A 17,818-nucleotide genomic window follows, 5' to 3' on the forward strand; every position below is an offset into this window, starting at 1 on the left:
GAGGTAATACATACAGTCTCAGATACACTGCAGTACATCATCAGCAATGGACTGTTTTGTTAAATCTGGTATGTGAAGAGTGTATCTGGGGGGGGGGGGGGGGGGGGCTGATGTTAAAGTAATTACTATAACTTCTGTCACCCTGTTTGGCTTTAAGAAAAAATTTTTTCATGTGTGGAAACCTCAAGAAGGAAATGGTCCAGGCTTCTCTTAATCTCTTACAGGCCAAAGAATCCCAGTTGGTGATACACAAGGTAGAAGTCATCAGCACCCAGAAGCTATGATGATGAGGGATAGAAGCAGAAAAATGTTCACCTTTAGTCTAGAAGGCTGACCTATAGCCTGTATAGTTCTGATAAGGATCAAATACTTGCTGGTTGCTACATTTTTAATATAGAAAGAGAGAAATCTTGTGAAAGTAGTTTTACAAGTAGAAATTCGAAGAAAACAGTAATGATCTAATACTCCCTGCACGTCCCCTCCTCCCCCTTGAACACTATATAACCACCAGCTTTCATACAGCAAAGGTGCAGGTCTTTCTACCCACAGGTCCTGTCCTTAAAATTGCTAAGTTGCACTGTAAAACCTCTCAAGAATTCCTTCTTGACAGGGCTCGCTCAACAATCCCACAACAGGAGTGAAGAGGGTCGCCCAACAGAGTTTCAGGAGAAATGAAGGCTCTGGGACCAGACCACTTCAGGAACTCACTAAAGAAGAGGCACCAACAATAGATGGCTAACCAAGAATAGCCAAAGAGATGGGAAAAAAGCAAGTGGAAGGAAGTGGGGTAAAGACGGCCTGAGAGGGAGTAAAGAAAATCAAGAGGGCGCAAGCCAACAGTTCTGTTTAAGAGGGGAATTAACCACAGTAACTGCCAAACTCCGTACCTGGTACTACGTCTGTATCTCTTTGGGCTCTTGCACAGTTATATTTCCTCCACTTACAACGGCTCAAGCAGGTCTGAATCTTACTCATTTTTCTCCTCCATAGAGCTTTATGTCTACTGCTCAATTAATATCAGTGAAATGATATGAAAAACATGTGAAAAGCCACCGGAACACGGATCCCACTCGTAAATCTGTTGCAGAAACCAAATTGCCAGCGACAAGACCACACTACGCAGGCGCAAAGGCAGAACCCGCTGGCTTCCTCCCGGTCTTTGCATTTGGCGCGAAATCCCGGCTCTGTGGGCTGGACTAATGCAGAAGCCACGCTCATTGGGCAGGTTTGGCGCGAAATCCTAGAGTTCCTGCGCCACGATTGGTTCCGGCAATCCCTGTGGGCGAGGGGGCGGGCGGTAGCGGCGGCGGCGCGCGCAAAGTGGTGGCGTCTGTGGTGAAGTGATTGGTAGTGGTGGAGCGTGGCGGTGGCGGCCCCTTAGCACTGAACAGCCATGGACCTCGCGGCGGCAGCGGAGCCGGGCGCCGGCAGCCAGCACCTGGAAGTCCGCGATGAGGTGGCGGAGAAATGCCAGAAACTGTTCCTGGATTTCTTGGAGGAGTAAGTCCGCGGGCGCCCCTTCCTCGCGGAACTTCCCCGAGCTGCCCCTGTCCGCTTCCGGAGCCCGGGAGCCCGCCGACTCGCGGCTCCCAGGGCCGGGCTGGGCCCTAGGGCCGGCGCATGTTGGGGGGGAACCGGGGGCCCGCGCGCCTTGCAGAGAGTCCTATTCCCCACTCGGGGTTTAGCCAGGTCGCCGCGAGCGGTAAAATCCCATCTTGAGCCCTTCCTCAAACTGCCAGTGCCGTGGGTATGCGCAGCGCTTTGGTCCCGTCGTTCAGTCCTCACAACCTGTAAGGCTGGTGATCCCGTCGCCCCTGGTTACCTGAGCGGAAACGGAGGCTCCGGGAGCATAAGTAGTAGCAAGACCGAGTGGGGGCCCCTGCAGAGTCCTGATGGGACCGGGCACCCAGGCCTCTGGTGTTGGGGGCGCCGAGGGCCCGGGCTGCCTTTGGAGCCCATGGAGATAAAGGCACTCGAGTGAACCCTGAGGGCAGACAGATGCTCGGGTGAGCCCTGACCTGCTTCAAAGTGTCTGAGCGTATTCCCCTCCTTCCCTCCATCCTTCCGTTTCCTTCCACCGCAAGCCCCCGACCCGCACATACTTTTTTTTTTTTTTTTTTTTTTTTTTTTAAATTGCCTTCTAGGCTCCTGGCCTCTCGTAATCCCCCACTGCCTGGGTTTCCGCCTCTGCTGCCAGTTACTTCGTGCAGATGTATTACTTCTTTCCTTAAGAGGATGGACCTTGGAATGTCTTGTGAAATTTTTTTTAATTGTAAAATATACATAAAACTTACCATTTAACCTTGTTTAAGTGTAGAGTTCGGTGTCATTAAGTATGAATATGCACTTTGTTAAGCAACTGCCCCCACCATCCAACGACTGAACTCTGGTCTTCCCGAACTGAAACTCTGCAGCCACTAAACAGTTAACTCCCCATTCCCCGCCGCCCCCCGCCCCGCCCCAGCACCTGGCAACCACCATTCTACTTAACCATGACTTTCACTGTTCTAGTTACCTCGTGTACTTGGAGCTATACTTGGGGTATTTGGCCTTTTGTGACCAATTTATTTTACTTACCATAATGTCTTCAAGGTTCATCCACGTGTACAGCATTGTGTCGGGATTTCTTTTTAAGGCTGAATAATACTTCACTGTATGCATATACCACTTTTTGTCCATTCATCCATCCATGGACATTTGGGTTGTTTCCACACTTTTATTATTGTGCATAATTCTGCCATCTCATGAAATTCTGATACATTTGAAACCATAATTTATATCCCCCGTCTTTAGCATTGTTATTCTCTGCCTGACAGCTATTCATCTTTCAAAGCACAGCTAAAGACTCATACCTCCTTTGTGAAACTCTGTAAATCTTTCAGGCAGCACCAATCCTTTCTTCCCTTATGCTCGTAAGGTGCCATTTTCCATTATCTCTGGTAATGAAACTTACTGTGTCTTTACCTGTCAGCCACTTCCGTCTTGAATGTAAATCCCATCCTTAACCCCACCTAGCCACCACACCACATTACAAAAGTCCTCAATTAATGTTTCATTTTAATGAAGAATATGATTGCCTTAACTGCCTTGCAGTTTACCATACAGCTGGATGCTGGGGATAATAATGAATGAGAGAAATAAATCACTCTGTTTGGGTGGGGGTGGGGGGGTGTTAACTCCCCCTCAGAATTCCAACTTTGATTTGCCCTTGTTTATGGAGTAAAGTCTCAAATTCTTCACAGCTCCTCTTCCCAGTTTCATCTTCCACAACCAGCCTGTCATCTCTGTATTCCTCTACCTTTTCTGACATTGCCACTTGAAAACATCTATAGTGAGTCTAACCACTACTGGAGTTTTTTTGGTGTTTGTGTTTGCTTTGTTTTCTTTCAAATTCTAAACATCTTTCAAGGCTGAATTCCAATGTCCTCTTTTTTTAAATTTTTTTTTAACGTTTATTTATTTATGAGAGATCAAGAGAGACAAAGCGTGAGTGGGTGAGGGGCAGAGAGAAAGGGAGACACAGAATCCAAAGCAGGCTCCAGGCTCTGAGCTGTCAGCACAGGGCCCGACGTGGGGCTCAAACCCACAAACCATGGGATCATGACCTGAGCCAAAGTCAGATGCTTAACCAACTGAGCCACCCAGGTGCCCCTCCAATGTCATCTTTTAAATGCTTGAAGCCTTTCTGGATGTTCTTGTTGGGCAGAATTATTTATAATCCCACACCACATTTTTTGTATCTCCTTTTTTTTTTTTTTTGTTAAAGGAACGCTTAACATGAGATCTACCCTCTTAACAAATTTTTAACTATGCAATACATTATCATTGACTGTAAATACAATGTTATACAGTAGATCTCTTAAAGCTTATTCAGTCTCACTTGACTTGCTTAGTAACTCCACATTTTCCTCCCTTGCTCTAGCTTCTGGCAGCCATCATTCCACTATTTAATTAATTAATTAATTAAAGTAAGCTCTGCACCAACCTGGGGCTTGAGCTCCCTGCCCTGAGATCAAGAGTCACATGCTCTACCAACTGAGCCCACCAGCCACCCTCATTCCACTTTGATTCTATAAATTTGACTATTTAGTTACTTCATATAGGTAGGATCATGCAGTATTTATCTTTCTATGATTGGCGTATTTCATTTTGTGTAATGTCCTCAGGGTTTATCAATGTTGACATGTATAGCAGAATTTACTTTTTAAGACTGAGTAGTGTTCCGTTGTATATGTATACATTTTCTTTACTCATTTGTCATGGACATTTAGGTTCTCTTGCTACCTCTTTAATAGGAGGGTATGATCCTATGATCATGTCAGTCCTAGGGCAGGAACAACACTGTCATATTTAGCTTTAAGTATCTCTGGTGTAATGCTTTGCAGATAGATGTTCAGTAAATATTGGACAACTAGGTATGCTGTATTTGAAGAAGGAATTGATTTTTGGTTCCAAGTGAATCTGCATTTATGTTAAAAGGACAAAAAGCAAAAATGGTGGTGGTAATCCTTAATTTTGTGTGTATATGTTTCTGTTTTTCTGAGGACTTGGGCATTGAAGCACCTCATTTCTGTATTTTTATTCATGTTCTTAAATCAACAACTAGTCTGTCAGTTTTCTCTACAGAAATTGAATCTTTGGATTTCAAACTGCATTTCTTCATTTAATATTTTCCAATCTTAACTATATACAACAATAATAAAAGGATAGTTGGCATTTTTTTATTAGAAAATATTGGGGCGCCTGGATGGCGCAGTCGGTTAAGCGTCCGACTTCAGCCAGGTCACGATCTCGCGGTCCGTGAGTTCGAGCCCCGCGTCAGGCTCTGGGCTGATGGCTCGGAGCCTGGAGCCTGTTTCCGATTCTGTGTCTCCCTCTCTCTCTGCCCCTCCCCCGTTCATGCTCTGTCTCTCTCTGTCCCAAAAATAATAAAATTTAAAAAAAAAAAAAAAAAAAAAAAAAAAGAAAATATTAAATGAAGAAATGCAGTTTAGGCCTAGTTTTTCTGTGTTCTGGGCTCTGTGCAAAGCATTTACAGGCTTTCTCTCATTTAAACTTCATAGTAATCTTATGAGATAAATGGCGTCTTAATTTTTTTTTTTTTTCAGAAAGGTGGGATAAGTACTTGCCCATGTTATGCACTTAGTGAAATGAGCCTGTCTGACCCTAAAGCTGATGGTCATTTTAACTGATACACCGACTTATCAGGCATTTGGATTCTTCTTTTTACTGCATAATTCTTCAATTTAATAGGACTTGTGTGTATCTACAGGTTCCAGAACAGTGATGGAGAAATTAAGTACTTGCAATTAGCAGAGGAGCTCATTCGTCCTGAGAGAAACACATTGGTTGTGAGTTTTGTGGACCTGGAGCAATTTAATCAACAACTTTCTACCACCATTCAAGAGGAGTTCTATAGGTATGTTATATTAATCTTCTTTACTTTAAATAGGCATGGAACCTGTGAAGCCAGCTCTTCTAGGACTGGAAGTACTCATTTGTGAGGCAGAAGGAGAGGCCCTTTGATACAGCCAGTGGTCATTTTAGTATTGCTCTGAACAAATTTAGGTCTTTGTGGAGCTGAATATTTGACACGTCCAAATGTTGAAAACCTTTGCTTTCTATGTAGTTTTCCTAAGTTTTCAGAGGATCGCTTACTTTCTGTCAGGCATTCAGTGCTCTTGGTCTGTCATTCATTTAATTCTTTCCCTTGCCCCTAGGAGTAGGTATTTTGAGAAAGTGTGTGGATCCTGTTCTTGGTCAGCGGTGTCTTTAAAGAAATGACATTGTTGTTCTTAAAGGTTAATTTTCTTCTGATTATAAAAGTAATGTGTATGTTGTAGGAAATAGAGAAAGTAGAGATGAGTAGAGGGAATACATATGTAATTCCACCATCCATAGATAACCATCATGAGCAGGTCTGCAAATATGGAATTTCCTAAGGATCTTCTGGCACGTTTTGTTGTATTTCTAGGTGTATGTAACTATTGAGATCATATTGTAGACACAGTCTCCTGCCATTTCACATAACAGTATAACATTTTTCCATGTCATATAAAATCTTTTGAAAACATTTCTTTGAATGTTTATTTTTGATAGAGCACGAGATGGGGAGGGGCAGAGGCGGAGAGTGGGGGGACAGAGGATCCGCAGCAGGCTCTGTGCTGACAGCACAGAGATGGGGGCTTGAACTCACAAACTGTGAGATCATGACCTGAGCTTAAGTTGGACGCTTAGCTTACTGAGCCACCTAGGCGCCACTTGAAAGCATTAAAAAAAAAAAATTTTTTTTTTTAATGTTTACTTATTTTTGAGAGAGGGAGAGACAGAGCGTGAGTAGGGGAGGGGCAGAGAGAGAGGGAGACACAGAATTTGCAGTAGGCTCCAGGCTCTGAGCTGTCAGCACAGAGCCCGATGCGGGGCTCGAACTCACAAACCATGAGATGATGGCCTGGGCCAAAGTCGGATGCCCAACTGACTGAGCCACCCCGATGCCCCTATTTTTAATTGCTGTATAAAGCAAGAAACATCTTTTTACATAAATCTTTGTCAGCATTTAGATTAAACAGATGTGAATATATATAAATAAAACCAGGTTAAAATAAACATTGTGGACAGTTGTGAAAGAAAATTAAGACCCAGGAATAAGGAGAGACAGCCCCATTCCTTTACATGGTAGGCTGGGAGATGGAATACCTGTTTCAATGTTTCTAGCCATTCCAATCATCAAGAATGGTTGGGGGTGATAAGCAGCAGATTTTATTGTGAGAATAACACACCAGAAAAAGTTGTGAGGGAGGTAGAAAGTCCGGGCTGGTAGTAGAAACACCTCTACTCATACCTCGTACATAGGCTATGCAGCAGTTCTGTCTCCTAAAAGTAGCTCATTTTTCAGGGGTGCCTGCATAGCTCATTTGGTTAAACATGCAACGCTTTTTTAAAATTTTTTATTTATTTTGTGTTTGTTTATTTTTGAGAGCGAGCACGAGCAGGGGACAGACAGAGAGGAAGACAGAATTTTAAGTGGACTCTGCTGACAGCAGAGCACCTGACATGGGGCTCAAACTTATGAACCATGAGATCATGACCTGAGCCAAAGTGAGCCACTTAACCAACTGAGCCACCCAGGTTCCCAGAAGCATCCAATTCTTGATCTCGGCTCAGGTCATTATCTCACCATTTGCGAGATTGAGCCCCACATTGGGCTCTGTGCTGACAGTATGGAGCCTGCTTGGAATTCTCTTTGCCCCTCCCTTGTTTGCGCACATGTGCAACTCTCTCTCTCTCTCTCTCTCTCAAAATAAATAAACATGAAAGGAAGGGAGGGAGGGAAGGAAGGAAGGAAGGAAAGAAAGAGAAAAAGAAAGAAAGAAAGAAAGAAAGAAAGAAAGAAAGAAAGAAAAAGGAAGAAGCTTATTTTTCAGAGGACTTCAGATCCCACTATTGAAACAAACCAAGCTGCAACAGCTACTGGGAACCTACCTCAAGAGGACATACACACTTCAGTCTAACCAGTCAAGTGGATTGTTAGTGCCAGTTTGCTCTCATGTCCATAACATATTGCTCCTCTCGTCCATTTTTCAATCAAGAATTAAACCTAGAAAAATATACTAGGCCTTGACACCAAACGGGAGGCTGTGTTGCTAGATTGTAAACCACCAAGATTGTTTAGGTATAGTCATCTTGGACAGAGGAGTGGCCTGTACTGTGGGTGCCAAATGATTATTTAAAGATACTAGATGGGAATGCAAGCTGGTGCAGCCACTCTGGAAAACAGTATGGAGGTTCCTCAAAAAACTAAAAATAGAAGTACCCTACGACCCAGCAATTGCTCTACTAGGCATTTATCCAAGGGATACAGGTGTGTTGTTTCGAAGGGACACATACACCCCCATGTTTATAGCAGCACTATCAACAATAGCCAAAGTATGGAAAGAGCCCAAATGTCCACTGATGGATGAATGGATAAAGAAGATGTGTTATATATATACAATGGAGTATTAGTTGGCAATCAAAAAGAGTGAAATCTTGCCATTTGCAACTACGTGGATGGAACGTGGATCCATGTGGATCCTCTACGTGGATACTAGAGGGTATTATGCTAAGTGAAATTATTCAGAGAAAGACAGAAATCCTATGACTTCACTCATATAAGGACTTTAAGAGACAAAACAGATGAACGTAAGGGAAGGGAAACAAAAATAATATAAAAACAGGGAGGGGGACAAAACAGAAGAGACTCATAAATATGGAGAACAAACTGAAGGTTACTGGAGGGGTTGTGGGAGTCGGGGATGAGCTAAATGGGTAAGGGGCACTAAGGAATCTACTCCTGAAATCATTGTTGCACTATATGCTAACTAATTTGGATGTAAATTTAAGAAAATAAAAAATAAAGCAAGTTAAGGGAAAAAAAAGAATACTAGATTATAAAAGGAAAGAACATAATCATGCACAGGAAAGAAAAAAGAATACAAATGCAATTATCTGAGAATTTTAAGAAAGACAAAAGCATGTAGAGCAGACTTTAAATAATTTTAATATGCTTCAGATTTAGAGATTTTTATCTTTGTTTTTATTATTTTTGTCCTATTATTTGAAATTGTTAACTTAGAAAAGATGTCCGTTATTTTAACTCCTTAAAAGAAACAAAATACAAATATTATTTTATTGCTATGATTACATTGATTACTATTTCTCTTGTGACAGCCTGTCATATTTAATAGTACCTTTCATTTTCCTAAACCTGCTGCATCATTCATAATGGCTTTGTTATGTTTCCTTACTGTGGGTTAAAAGGTCTTTCATTTATTGTGGCATCTCTTCCTTAAGGGACTGTAATTTTTTAATATATGAAACAAACAAACAAAAGCTGGTGTACATAAATATGTATTCAGTTGAAATGTGATAATAATGCCTTATCATTTTCCTCCTTAGGGTCAGTCATGTCAATAGAGATTGCATGAAATATTATAGCTCTGTTTTCACAATTGAATAATGAAGCTGAATTTATTTGTTATAATTCCCTTATCTCTTAATCTACAAGAAATTAAGTTCAGGAACCTTTTGGGATTGGATATGAAATAATTTTAGTCTGGTTTGTTCTATTGCTTAAATTGCTGGCCCTTGCTGTCTTTATTTTTTTTTAAATATGTAATTGTACCAAAGAAAAAAGAGAGATACAAACCAAGAAACACACTCTTAACTATACTGAACAAACTGATGGCTATCAGAGGGGAGGTAGATGGGGCAACGGGTGAAATAGGTGATGGGGATTAAGGAGTGCACTTGTGATGAGCACCGGGTGTTGTATGGAAGTGTTGAATCACTGTATTGTACACCTGAAACTAATATTACACTGTATGTAAACTATACTGGATTTAAAATAAAACAAAACAACAACAACAAAATACAATAAATAAAGATAGTTGGTATTTGGGTATAGGATTTTATCGTTGGTGTTTCTGTTGTCTTAGATCTATTTGTTGGGCTAGGAGAGGATTGGAAGACACTCATAGACCTAGAGTAGATGATAGAAGTGTCCTGCATAGTTAAATTTTAAGGCTTGGTTGTAACCAGGTGAAATTGCTTAGTCTTAGCTGTTTGCAAGCATGAAAGGTAAAGGGGGCCTTGGTAGGCCTCTTGAAGATGTCATGTGATTTTTATTTGTTTGCTTTTCAGAGTTTACCCTTACCTATGTCGGGCCTTGAAAACCTTTGTCAAAGACCGAAAAGAGATTCCTCTTGCCAAGGATTTTTATGTTGCATTCCAAGACCTACCTACCAGACACAAGTAAGAGATTCTTCTTTGAAAGGAAAGGAATTCACCAAACAGTATACACATCACTTAATGGTTAGAAAAGTAGGGAGGTGGTAGTCTTCTATATGTAAAGAGTTAGGTTCAGTTATCTATAAAGTTTGGTTTTGGAGAAATCATTTTTCTAGGGAGATGAAATGGAAAGTAAGTTAAAGCAGCTTCTGGGGATTGTTGTATTTCAGGACATCTTGCAGGGGACATTTGGGGAGAAATCAATCAAGTGAGAAAATAAGAAAACTGAAAATAGTCTAGAGAATTTCATGAATCTTTGAAAAATTTTGTCAGAGCTTAAATGGCATAACTTTAAAAACATTTTTTCCCTTTAGCAGTTATTTATTTTTTTTTATTTTTTATTTTTAAAAAAAAAATTTTTTTTTAACGTTTTTATTTATTTTTGAGACAGAGAGAGACAGAGCATGAACGGGGGAGGGGCAGAGAGAGAGGGAGACACAGAATCGGAAGCAGGCTCCAGGCTCTGAGCCATCAGCCCAGAGCCCGACGCAGGGCTTGAACTCACGGACCGCGAGATCATAACCTGAGCTGAAGTCGGATGTTTAACCGACTGAGCCACCCAGGCGCCCCCCTTTAGCAGTTATTTAAAGAATAAATACAGTGGAAGAAATTGAACTGATATTTTGAAAACTTAAACTGCTGAAATTACTTGTAAAGTGGCCAAGTTATTTAATATAAAATGAGTTTGTGAGGTAAAGGAAGTGTTTCTAAACTGAGTTGCTGAGGTCTTTCGTATGATTACTATGAGACTAATACAGCTTATTTAGAAATAGTAGGTAAGCAAAAAATATATTTGCATATAAAATGGGATCATCTTGTTTTATAATTGTAATTTCATTTCTTTGGTGTCCTTTATTTACTTTTTCATATTTGTGTATTTTGCTGTGAATACATAAGCATTGTGTAATTTAGGAATAGGCACATTGACTAAATCATTCTTGGAGAAGAATCTGCAAAGAATTCCTTCTTTCCATTTATTTATTTGTTTATTTAGGTTTTTTTTTTTGGTTTTTTGTTTTTATCATAATTATCATTGAATACCCTGTCATTAAAATGGAAATATTTCTTAGGTTGAAAATGAATATTTACAATATTTACTAATGGTACATCTGTCTTTAAACAGAATTCGAGAACTTACCTCATCGAGAATTGGTTTGCTCACTCGCATCAGTGGGCAGGTGGTACGGACTCATCCAGTTCACCCAGAGCTTGTGAGTGGAACATTTTTGTGCTTGGACTGTCAGACAGTGATCAAGGATGTAGAACAGCAGTTCAAATACACACAGCCGAACATCTGCCGAAATCCAGTTTGTGCCAACAGAAGGAGATTCTTGCTGGATACAAATAAATCGAGATTTGTTGATTTTCAAAAGGTATTTTTTAACTTCTGTTTGTTTCAAATTCAGTCTATGCTAATAATTCACTTCTAGGCACATGGCAGTTGTTACAAGCTTATTTAGACAATGTTAAATTCAGTTTTTATGTAAGTGGAAGATCATTATATGTGACTACAGATTTAAACCCAAAACTCTAATGCCGATTTCAATTATCAATGTATAAATGTGTCTTAAACTTTAATAACTTGGATTGGAAGCTCCTTCAGACTATGACAGAATATTTTGTGAGAGAATAAATAGTAAACGATGATGATGATGATGATGATGATGATGATGAAGAACTAGTGTTAAAACTTTGAAGAAGTGGAAACTTGTTAGATACCCTCTCAAGTTGATGGTTAGGAGGGAGGGAGGCATGAATAAAAGGACAGGCGAAAATGGACATGTTTATTGATGGCAGTGAGGATTATCATGATTGAAATAGAGGAGCCAAATTGGAGATCATCTGGAGGATGATTTGGTGTGAGGCATGTAGGTACGCAGAGCCTTAAAATCTCAGGTTGGGAAGTTCAGACCTTTCTTGATAAAAAAGGGGAATATATGTGAACCTTTCTTTTTTAAAGGTAGATTAATGGGACATTGATGTATAGCATATAACAACAAACTAATAATGAGATAGTTGTAGTTACCTGGGCAAGAGTTGGATGGTAGCAATAAGAATGAGGTTGCAGGGGGCGCATGTCTCAGATCTGTACAGGACTTAGTAACTCTGTGATAGGCAAAGGAAAAGAAAAGGTGCAGCTGCTCAAGCACTCAAGCATGAGGGAATGAGTACCACACTAAAATAATTAATATTAACTTCAGTTTTTATCCCTTATTTAGTGTAGCATCAGTCTGTTACTTAGTTTATATGAAGCACATACTCCACCAACAACTTTGGGTAAGAGGTGTTTTGTGTTTGAAAAAGAACAGAGCCAAATATAAAGTATAAATCTAGATTAGGTCTTGGTTTGAAAAAACAAAAAACAGTTGTAATAAAGGACATTATTCACAATTGAGGAAATTTAAGGATGGTCTAGATAATAGACTTTATGGAATTAAATATTATTTAATTTTCTTGGTACGGTAAAGATACTGTGGCTATATAGGATGTCTTTACTCTTAGGAGATGAATGCTAAAATAGGGGTGAAGTATTTTGATTTTTATGCATTTTTCAAATAATACGGTAAAAATATGTGTGTGTCTAAGTAATATTGACAGTAGTGTTGGAGTGCCTGGCTGGGTGGCTCAGTCAGTTGGGTGACTGACTCTTGATTTCAGCTCAGGTCATGATCTCAGGATTGTGAGATCGATCAAGCCCTGCGTCATGATCTGAGCTGAGTCTGGAGCCTGCTTGGAATTCCCTTTTTCTCTTCTCTCTCTGCCCCTCCTCCGTTTGAGCCTGCGTGCTCTCGCTCTCTCTCAAATAAACTTAAAAAAAAAAAAAGGTAGTGTTGAGGTGGAGTGTATAGAGTATGTGAATTTGTTTTTTTTAATTTTTTTAAATGTTTACTTTTGAAGGAGAGAGAGCATGAGCAGGGAAGGGGCAGAGAGAGGGGGAGAATCAGAATCAGAAGCAGGCTCCAGGCTGTGAGTTGTTAGCACAGAGCCCGATATGGGGCTCAAACCCACGAGCCGTGAGATCACGCATGACCTGAACTGAAGTCAGTCGCTCAACTGACTGAGCCACCCAAGCGCCCTGAGTATGTGAAATTTTTCGTAATATTTCCCTGAAAATTTGGAGGAAGATGGAACAGAGCAGATATCTAACTACACAGTCAGGACAAGGAGGGGCAAAAAATTTTTTAGAGTTTTTTTTTTTTTTTTTAATGTTTATTTTTGAGTGAGAGAGTGCATGTGCGCTCAAGTGGTGGAAGGGCAGAGAGAGAGGGAGACACCAAATTACAAGCAGGCTCCACACTCTGAGTTGTTTGTGCAGAGCCCATCATGGGGCTTGAACCCACAAACTGAAATCATGCATGACCTGAGCCAAAGGCTGACACTCAACCGACTGAGCCACCAAGGCACCTCAGAAAAATGTTTTTTTAATTTTTTTTATTGTTTTTTTTTTTAACGTTTTATTTTTGAGACAGAGAGAGACAGAGCATGAATGGGGGAGGGTCAGAGAGAGAAGGAGACACAGAATCTGAAACAGGCTCCAGGCTCTGAGCTGTTAGCACAGAGCCCAACACGGGGCTGGAACTCACGGACCGCGAGATCATGCCCTGAGCCGAAGTCGGACGCTCAACCGACTGAACCACCCAGGTGCCCCGGTTTATTTCTTGAGAGAGAGAGAGAGCAGAGGAGGGTCAGAGAAAGAGGGAGACAGAATCCCAAGCAGGCTCTGTGATCACTGCGCAGAGCCCAATGTGGGGCTCGAACTCACAAACCGTGAGATCATGACCTGAGCTGAAATCAAGAGTCGGATGCTTACCGACTGAGCCACCCAGGCACCCCCTGGAAAAATTTTTTTAATGAGAGTAAAAGTGAAGTTTTTATTTAATTTTTTATTATTTTAATTCCAGTATATTTAACATACAGTGTGATATTAGTTTGAGGTATACAATATAGTGATTGAGCAGTTCCACATATTACTCAGAGCTCATCATGATAAGTGTACTAAAAGTGAAGTTTTTAGGAGCACCTGGGTGGCTCAGTTGGTTAAGTATCTGACTTCGGCTCAGGTCATGATCTCGAGGTTTGTGAGTTTGAGCCCCGCGTTAGGGGCAGAACCCGCCTGAAGCCTGCTTCGGATTGGAGTTGCAGGATAGAGTTGTTTTTTTTTTTTAATATAATTTATTGTCAAATTGGCTAACATACAGTGTGTAAAGTGTGCTCTTGGTTTTTGGGGTAGATTCCCGTGGTTCATCTACATACAACACCCAGTGTTCATCCCAACAAGTGCCTTCCTCAGTGCCCATCACCCATTTTCCTCTCTCCCCTGGGGTAGAGAATTTTTAAGATGAATTTTGGCAAATGTCAAAAGTCTGCAAACGGTGAGAGTTTGGAATACATCAATATTTGTCAATATTTGTGACATTAATTTAGATTATATGACATTTGAAAGATAATCTCTTCTCATTCTTAGCCATTTATTTGTTTTGTTATAGGTTCGTATTCAAGAGACCCAAGCTGAGCTTCCTCGAGGGAGTATCCCCCGAAGTTTAGAAGTGATCTTGAGAGCTGAAGCTGTGGAGTCAGCTCAAGCTGGTGACAAGTGTGACTTTACAGGGACATTGATTGTTGTGCCTGATGTCTCTAAGCTTAGCATACCAGGTCAGTAATCTTTAGCTCATATTTAACAATTCTCATTACCTAAATTGCAGAACATTTAAGCTTCTCGAATCTTTCTTTTCTTATTTTTGGCTACCAATCAGAGGGTGAGCAAGGAAGTATAAGAATAGAGACAAATTAATTTTGCTACAAAAAGCACTGCTCTGAAAAATTTCAAAGCCTAAATGAAATCTTTGGATTTATAGGTTTTGTTTTTTTAAGCAATTTTGATTCTCAGCACTTTTGGTATTTGAGCTGTAAAACAAACTATCATTCATTCTTTCAGGAGCACGCGCTGAAACTAATTCCCGTGTAAGTGGTGTTGATGGATATGAAACGGAAGGCATTCGAGGACTCCGGGCTCTTGGTGTTAGGGACCTTTCATACAGGCTGGTCTTTCTTGCCTGCTGTGTTGCACCCACCAACCCAAGGGTGAGTCTTACAGTGGCAAGATTGAGAAAGACCTCCCCTGGGGCTGCCACAGTATAGGCTTCTGAAACTACTGAATTATCTAGTCACTGTTAAAGGGGAGCAGGGTGGTTTGTTTTTTTAGTTTTATTTATTTATTAAATTTATTTCTCTTGAGAGAGAACACACACATGCATGCACACACATGAGCTGGGGAGGAGCAGAGAGAGAGAATCCCAAGCAGGCTCTGCATGGTCAGTGTGGAGCCCGACTCAGGGCTCAAACCCACGAACCGTGAGAACATGTCCTGTGCCAAAATCAAGAGTCAGACACTTAACCCACTGAGCCACCCAGGCACCCCATGATTCTTTAGTTTTAAAACGAGATTTTTTCATGTCTTTCTGATCTTGAGGAAAAGTCTTTTTGTTTTCATGTTTAAGAGCTCTGTGCTTTAAGAGCATTGATATGAATTACCTATGGGATAATTTTGTTTTAACTTGCTCTTTGTGTGGATTCCTGGTATTATAGTTCTGTAGAACTTGATTCTATGTCCTGAGTGGGAAAACAGTGAGAAAAAGTTTGGAAACTAGTACAGCATTGCAAGAGGGGTGAATATAATACTCTCTTACTTCATTTTCATCTTCATATCAGTGATTAACATTTTATTATGGCTTATCTTTTGAGCATTCTGATTCGTTTAGATAACAATACAAAACAGTGGTAGCTTTTTTGTTTTTAATTCATTGGACAAATGACAAACTCTTCAATATCTTGATTAACTTAGGCCTTAATAATATGGGGATTTTTTCTGCAAACCTTTATAGTCAACAGATCCTGAAGTTGACCTCCCAGGCTATTTTTTGTTTGTAGTGAAGCTCTTTCACTTTACTTTGACTGTTTCCATGCAAGTATTTTTCCTTTCTCCACCTCTCAGTTTGGAGGAAAAGAGCTCCGAGATGAGGAACAGACGGCTGAGAGCATTAAGAACCAAATGACAGTGAAGGAGTGGGAGAAAGTGTTTGAAATGAGTCAGGATAAAAATCTGTACCACAATCTCTGTACCAGCCTGTTCCCTACTATTCATGGTAAGAGTGCCTTCCATTTGTCACATAAACTTGAAATCAAGATGATGATTAAAAAGCAGCAATAACTACTGTATGTTTAACTCTACTGGAATTTAAATTTTTTTTAAAAACAGCAATGAGTGATTTCTTACAGCACATAAATCAGATCAAAAGGTTTTTTTGGTAGACTTACAAGGGATATTAAAAAGTCATCTACAAAAGGACAAATGATTCCACTTAAAATGAGGTGCCTAGAATAGGCAAGTTCATAGAGACACAAAGTAGAAAGAGGTTACCTGTTGGGGGAGGGGATTGGGGAGTTAGTGTTTCATGGATAAAGTTTCTGTTGGGGGTGATGACAAGTTCTAGAAATGGATAAGGGTGGTGGTTATAAAACATAGTGGGTGTACTTCATTCCACTGAATTACACACTTAAAAAATTATTGGAATGGTAAATTTTGTGTATGTATGTTTTAGCATGATTTTTAAAAAAGAATAAAAGGTCATTTAGGCTTCTTTTTCTGGCTTTAGGGCAGAAATGTACTTAAGTATATTCCAAAATACTAGATTAATATCCTTATTTTTGTTTGTTTAATTTTTGAGGAGATTTCATGATGTTTCTTGGTTACATGTACTATGTCTGTACCTTTGGTGGTCTCTTTGTGTTTTTTTGGCTCTTGGTTGCTAATTGCTCACCATCATTTAATTCCCTTTATATGTTGAAGGATATGACTAAATTAAAAACATTTTTGTTTTTAATGTTTATTTTTGAGAGACAGAGACACAGAGTCGAATAGGGGAGGGGCAGAGAGAGAGGGAGACAGAGAATCTGAAGTGGCTGTAGGCTCTGAGCTGCCAGCACAGAACCCGATGCAGAGGTTGAACTCATAAACCGTGAGATCATGACCGGAGCCAAAGTCGGCCGCTTAACTGACTGAGCTACCCAGGCATCCCAGGATATGACTAATTTTTAAGCTTTGTGCTTTACCCATGTTTTTTCCATCCTTTCATACTGAATTGGAGTTAGGGCAGGAACTGATAAAAGATTATGGGTATTTGTCTTAGGTATATATTTTTAACTATTTAAAAGTAACCTTTTTTTTTTTTTTTCTGTCTAAATATTTGGCCAATGATATTGAACTGATACCCTCTATGTTAATAATCCTCTATGGATTTTAGAGTGTCCTCCCTTAATTGAGTAGGTGTCAAAATTTCTATTTAGCTCCACTCCCCTCCCCCCCAGAAGTTAATCTATTTTTGCATTACAAATTACCCCAAAAGTTAGTGGCTTCAAAAAAGAAACAGTATCTCATACAGTCTATGGGTCAGTTAGGTGGTTCTGGTTGAGTGTTTCTGGCTCAGTCTTTCCTAAGGATACAGCTAAGACATCAGCTAGGGCTGTAGTCATCTGAAAACTTGACTGAAAGATCCACTTAGAAGGCCTTACCTGTTAGTGCTAGTTGTTAACTGGAAACTATAATTCCTTGCCACATGAATCTCTTCCACGGGGCTGTTTGTTCTCACCACGCAGCAGCTGGCTTCTTCCAGAGTGTGCATCGAGGGCAAAGCAGGGAGGAAGTAGGATGCTTCTCTGGGGGCGCCTGGACAGCTCAGTCAATTGAACTTCTGACTTTGGCTCAGGTCATGATCTTGTGGTTCATGAGTTCAAGCCCTGCTTCAGATTCTTTGTGTCCTTCTCTGCCTGTCTCTGTCTCTCTCTCAAAAATAAATAAACATTTAAAACAAAAAAATGCTTTTCGGGACCTAGTATCAGAAGTTGCACACCTTCACTTCACTATATGCTATTTTTTTAGAAACAAGTTATTAAGTCCAGCCACTCCTAAGGAAAGGAGAAGTAAGCTCCATTT

At 40.4% G+C, this 17,818-nt stretch overlaps 1 protein-coding gene across 1 annotated transcript in view; it reads left to right on the top strand.

The window, feature by feature from the left end:
- Positions 1-1,287: 1,287 nt before the first annotated feature.
- The window catches only part of MCM6 (minichromosome maintenance complex component 6), a 39,139-nt gene continuing 22,608 nt past the window's right edge, over positions 1,288-17,818 (top strand). Inside the window, exons 1-7 of the mRNA XM_060626005.2 lie at positions 1,288-1,500; positions 5,273-5,419; positions 9,682-9,792; positions 10,952-11,201; positions 14,316-14,481; positions 14,765-14,910; positions 15,821-15,971. Coding sequence (XP_060481988.1) covers positions 1,394-1,500; positions 5,273-5,419; positions 9,682-9,792; positions 10,952-11,201; positions 14,316-14,481; positions 14,765-14,910; positions 15,821-15,971 — 1,078 coding nt within the window. The 5' untranslated portion in view covers positions 1,288-1,393. The remainder of the gene's footprint in view (positions 1,501-5,272; positions 5,420-9,681; positions 9,793-10,951; positions 11,202-14,315; positions 14,482-14,764; positions 14,911-15,820; positions 15,972-17,818) is intronic.

This window comes from Panthera onca, chromosome C1, assembly GCF_046562875.1.
Source record: "Panthera onca isolate mPanOnc1 chromosome C1, mPanOnc1 haplotype 2, whole genome shotgun sequence".
Taxonomy (NCBI): domain Eukaryota; kingdom Metazoa; phylum Chordata; class Mammalia; order Carnivora; family Felidae; genus Panthera; species Panthera onca.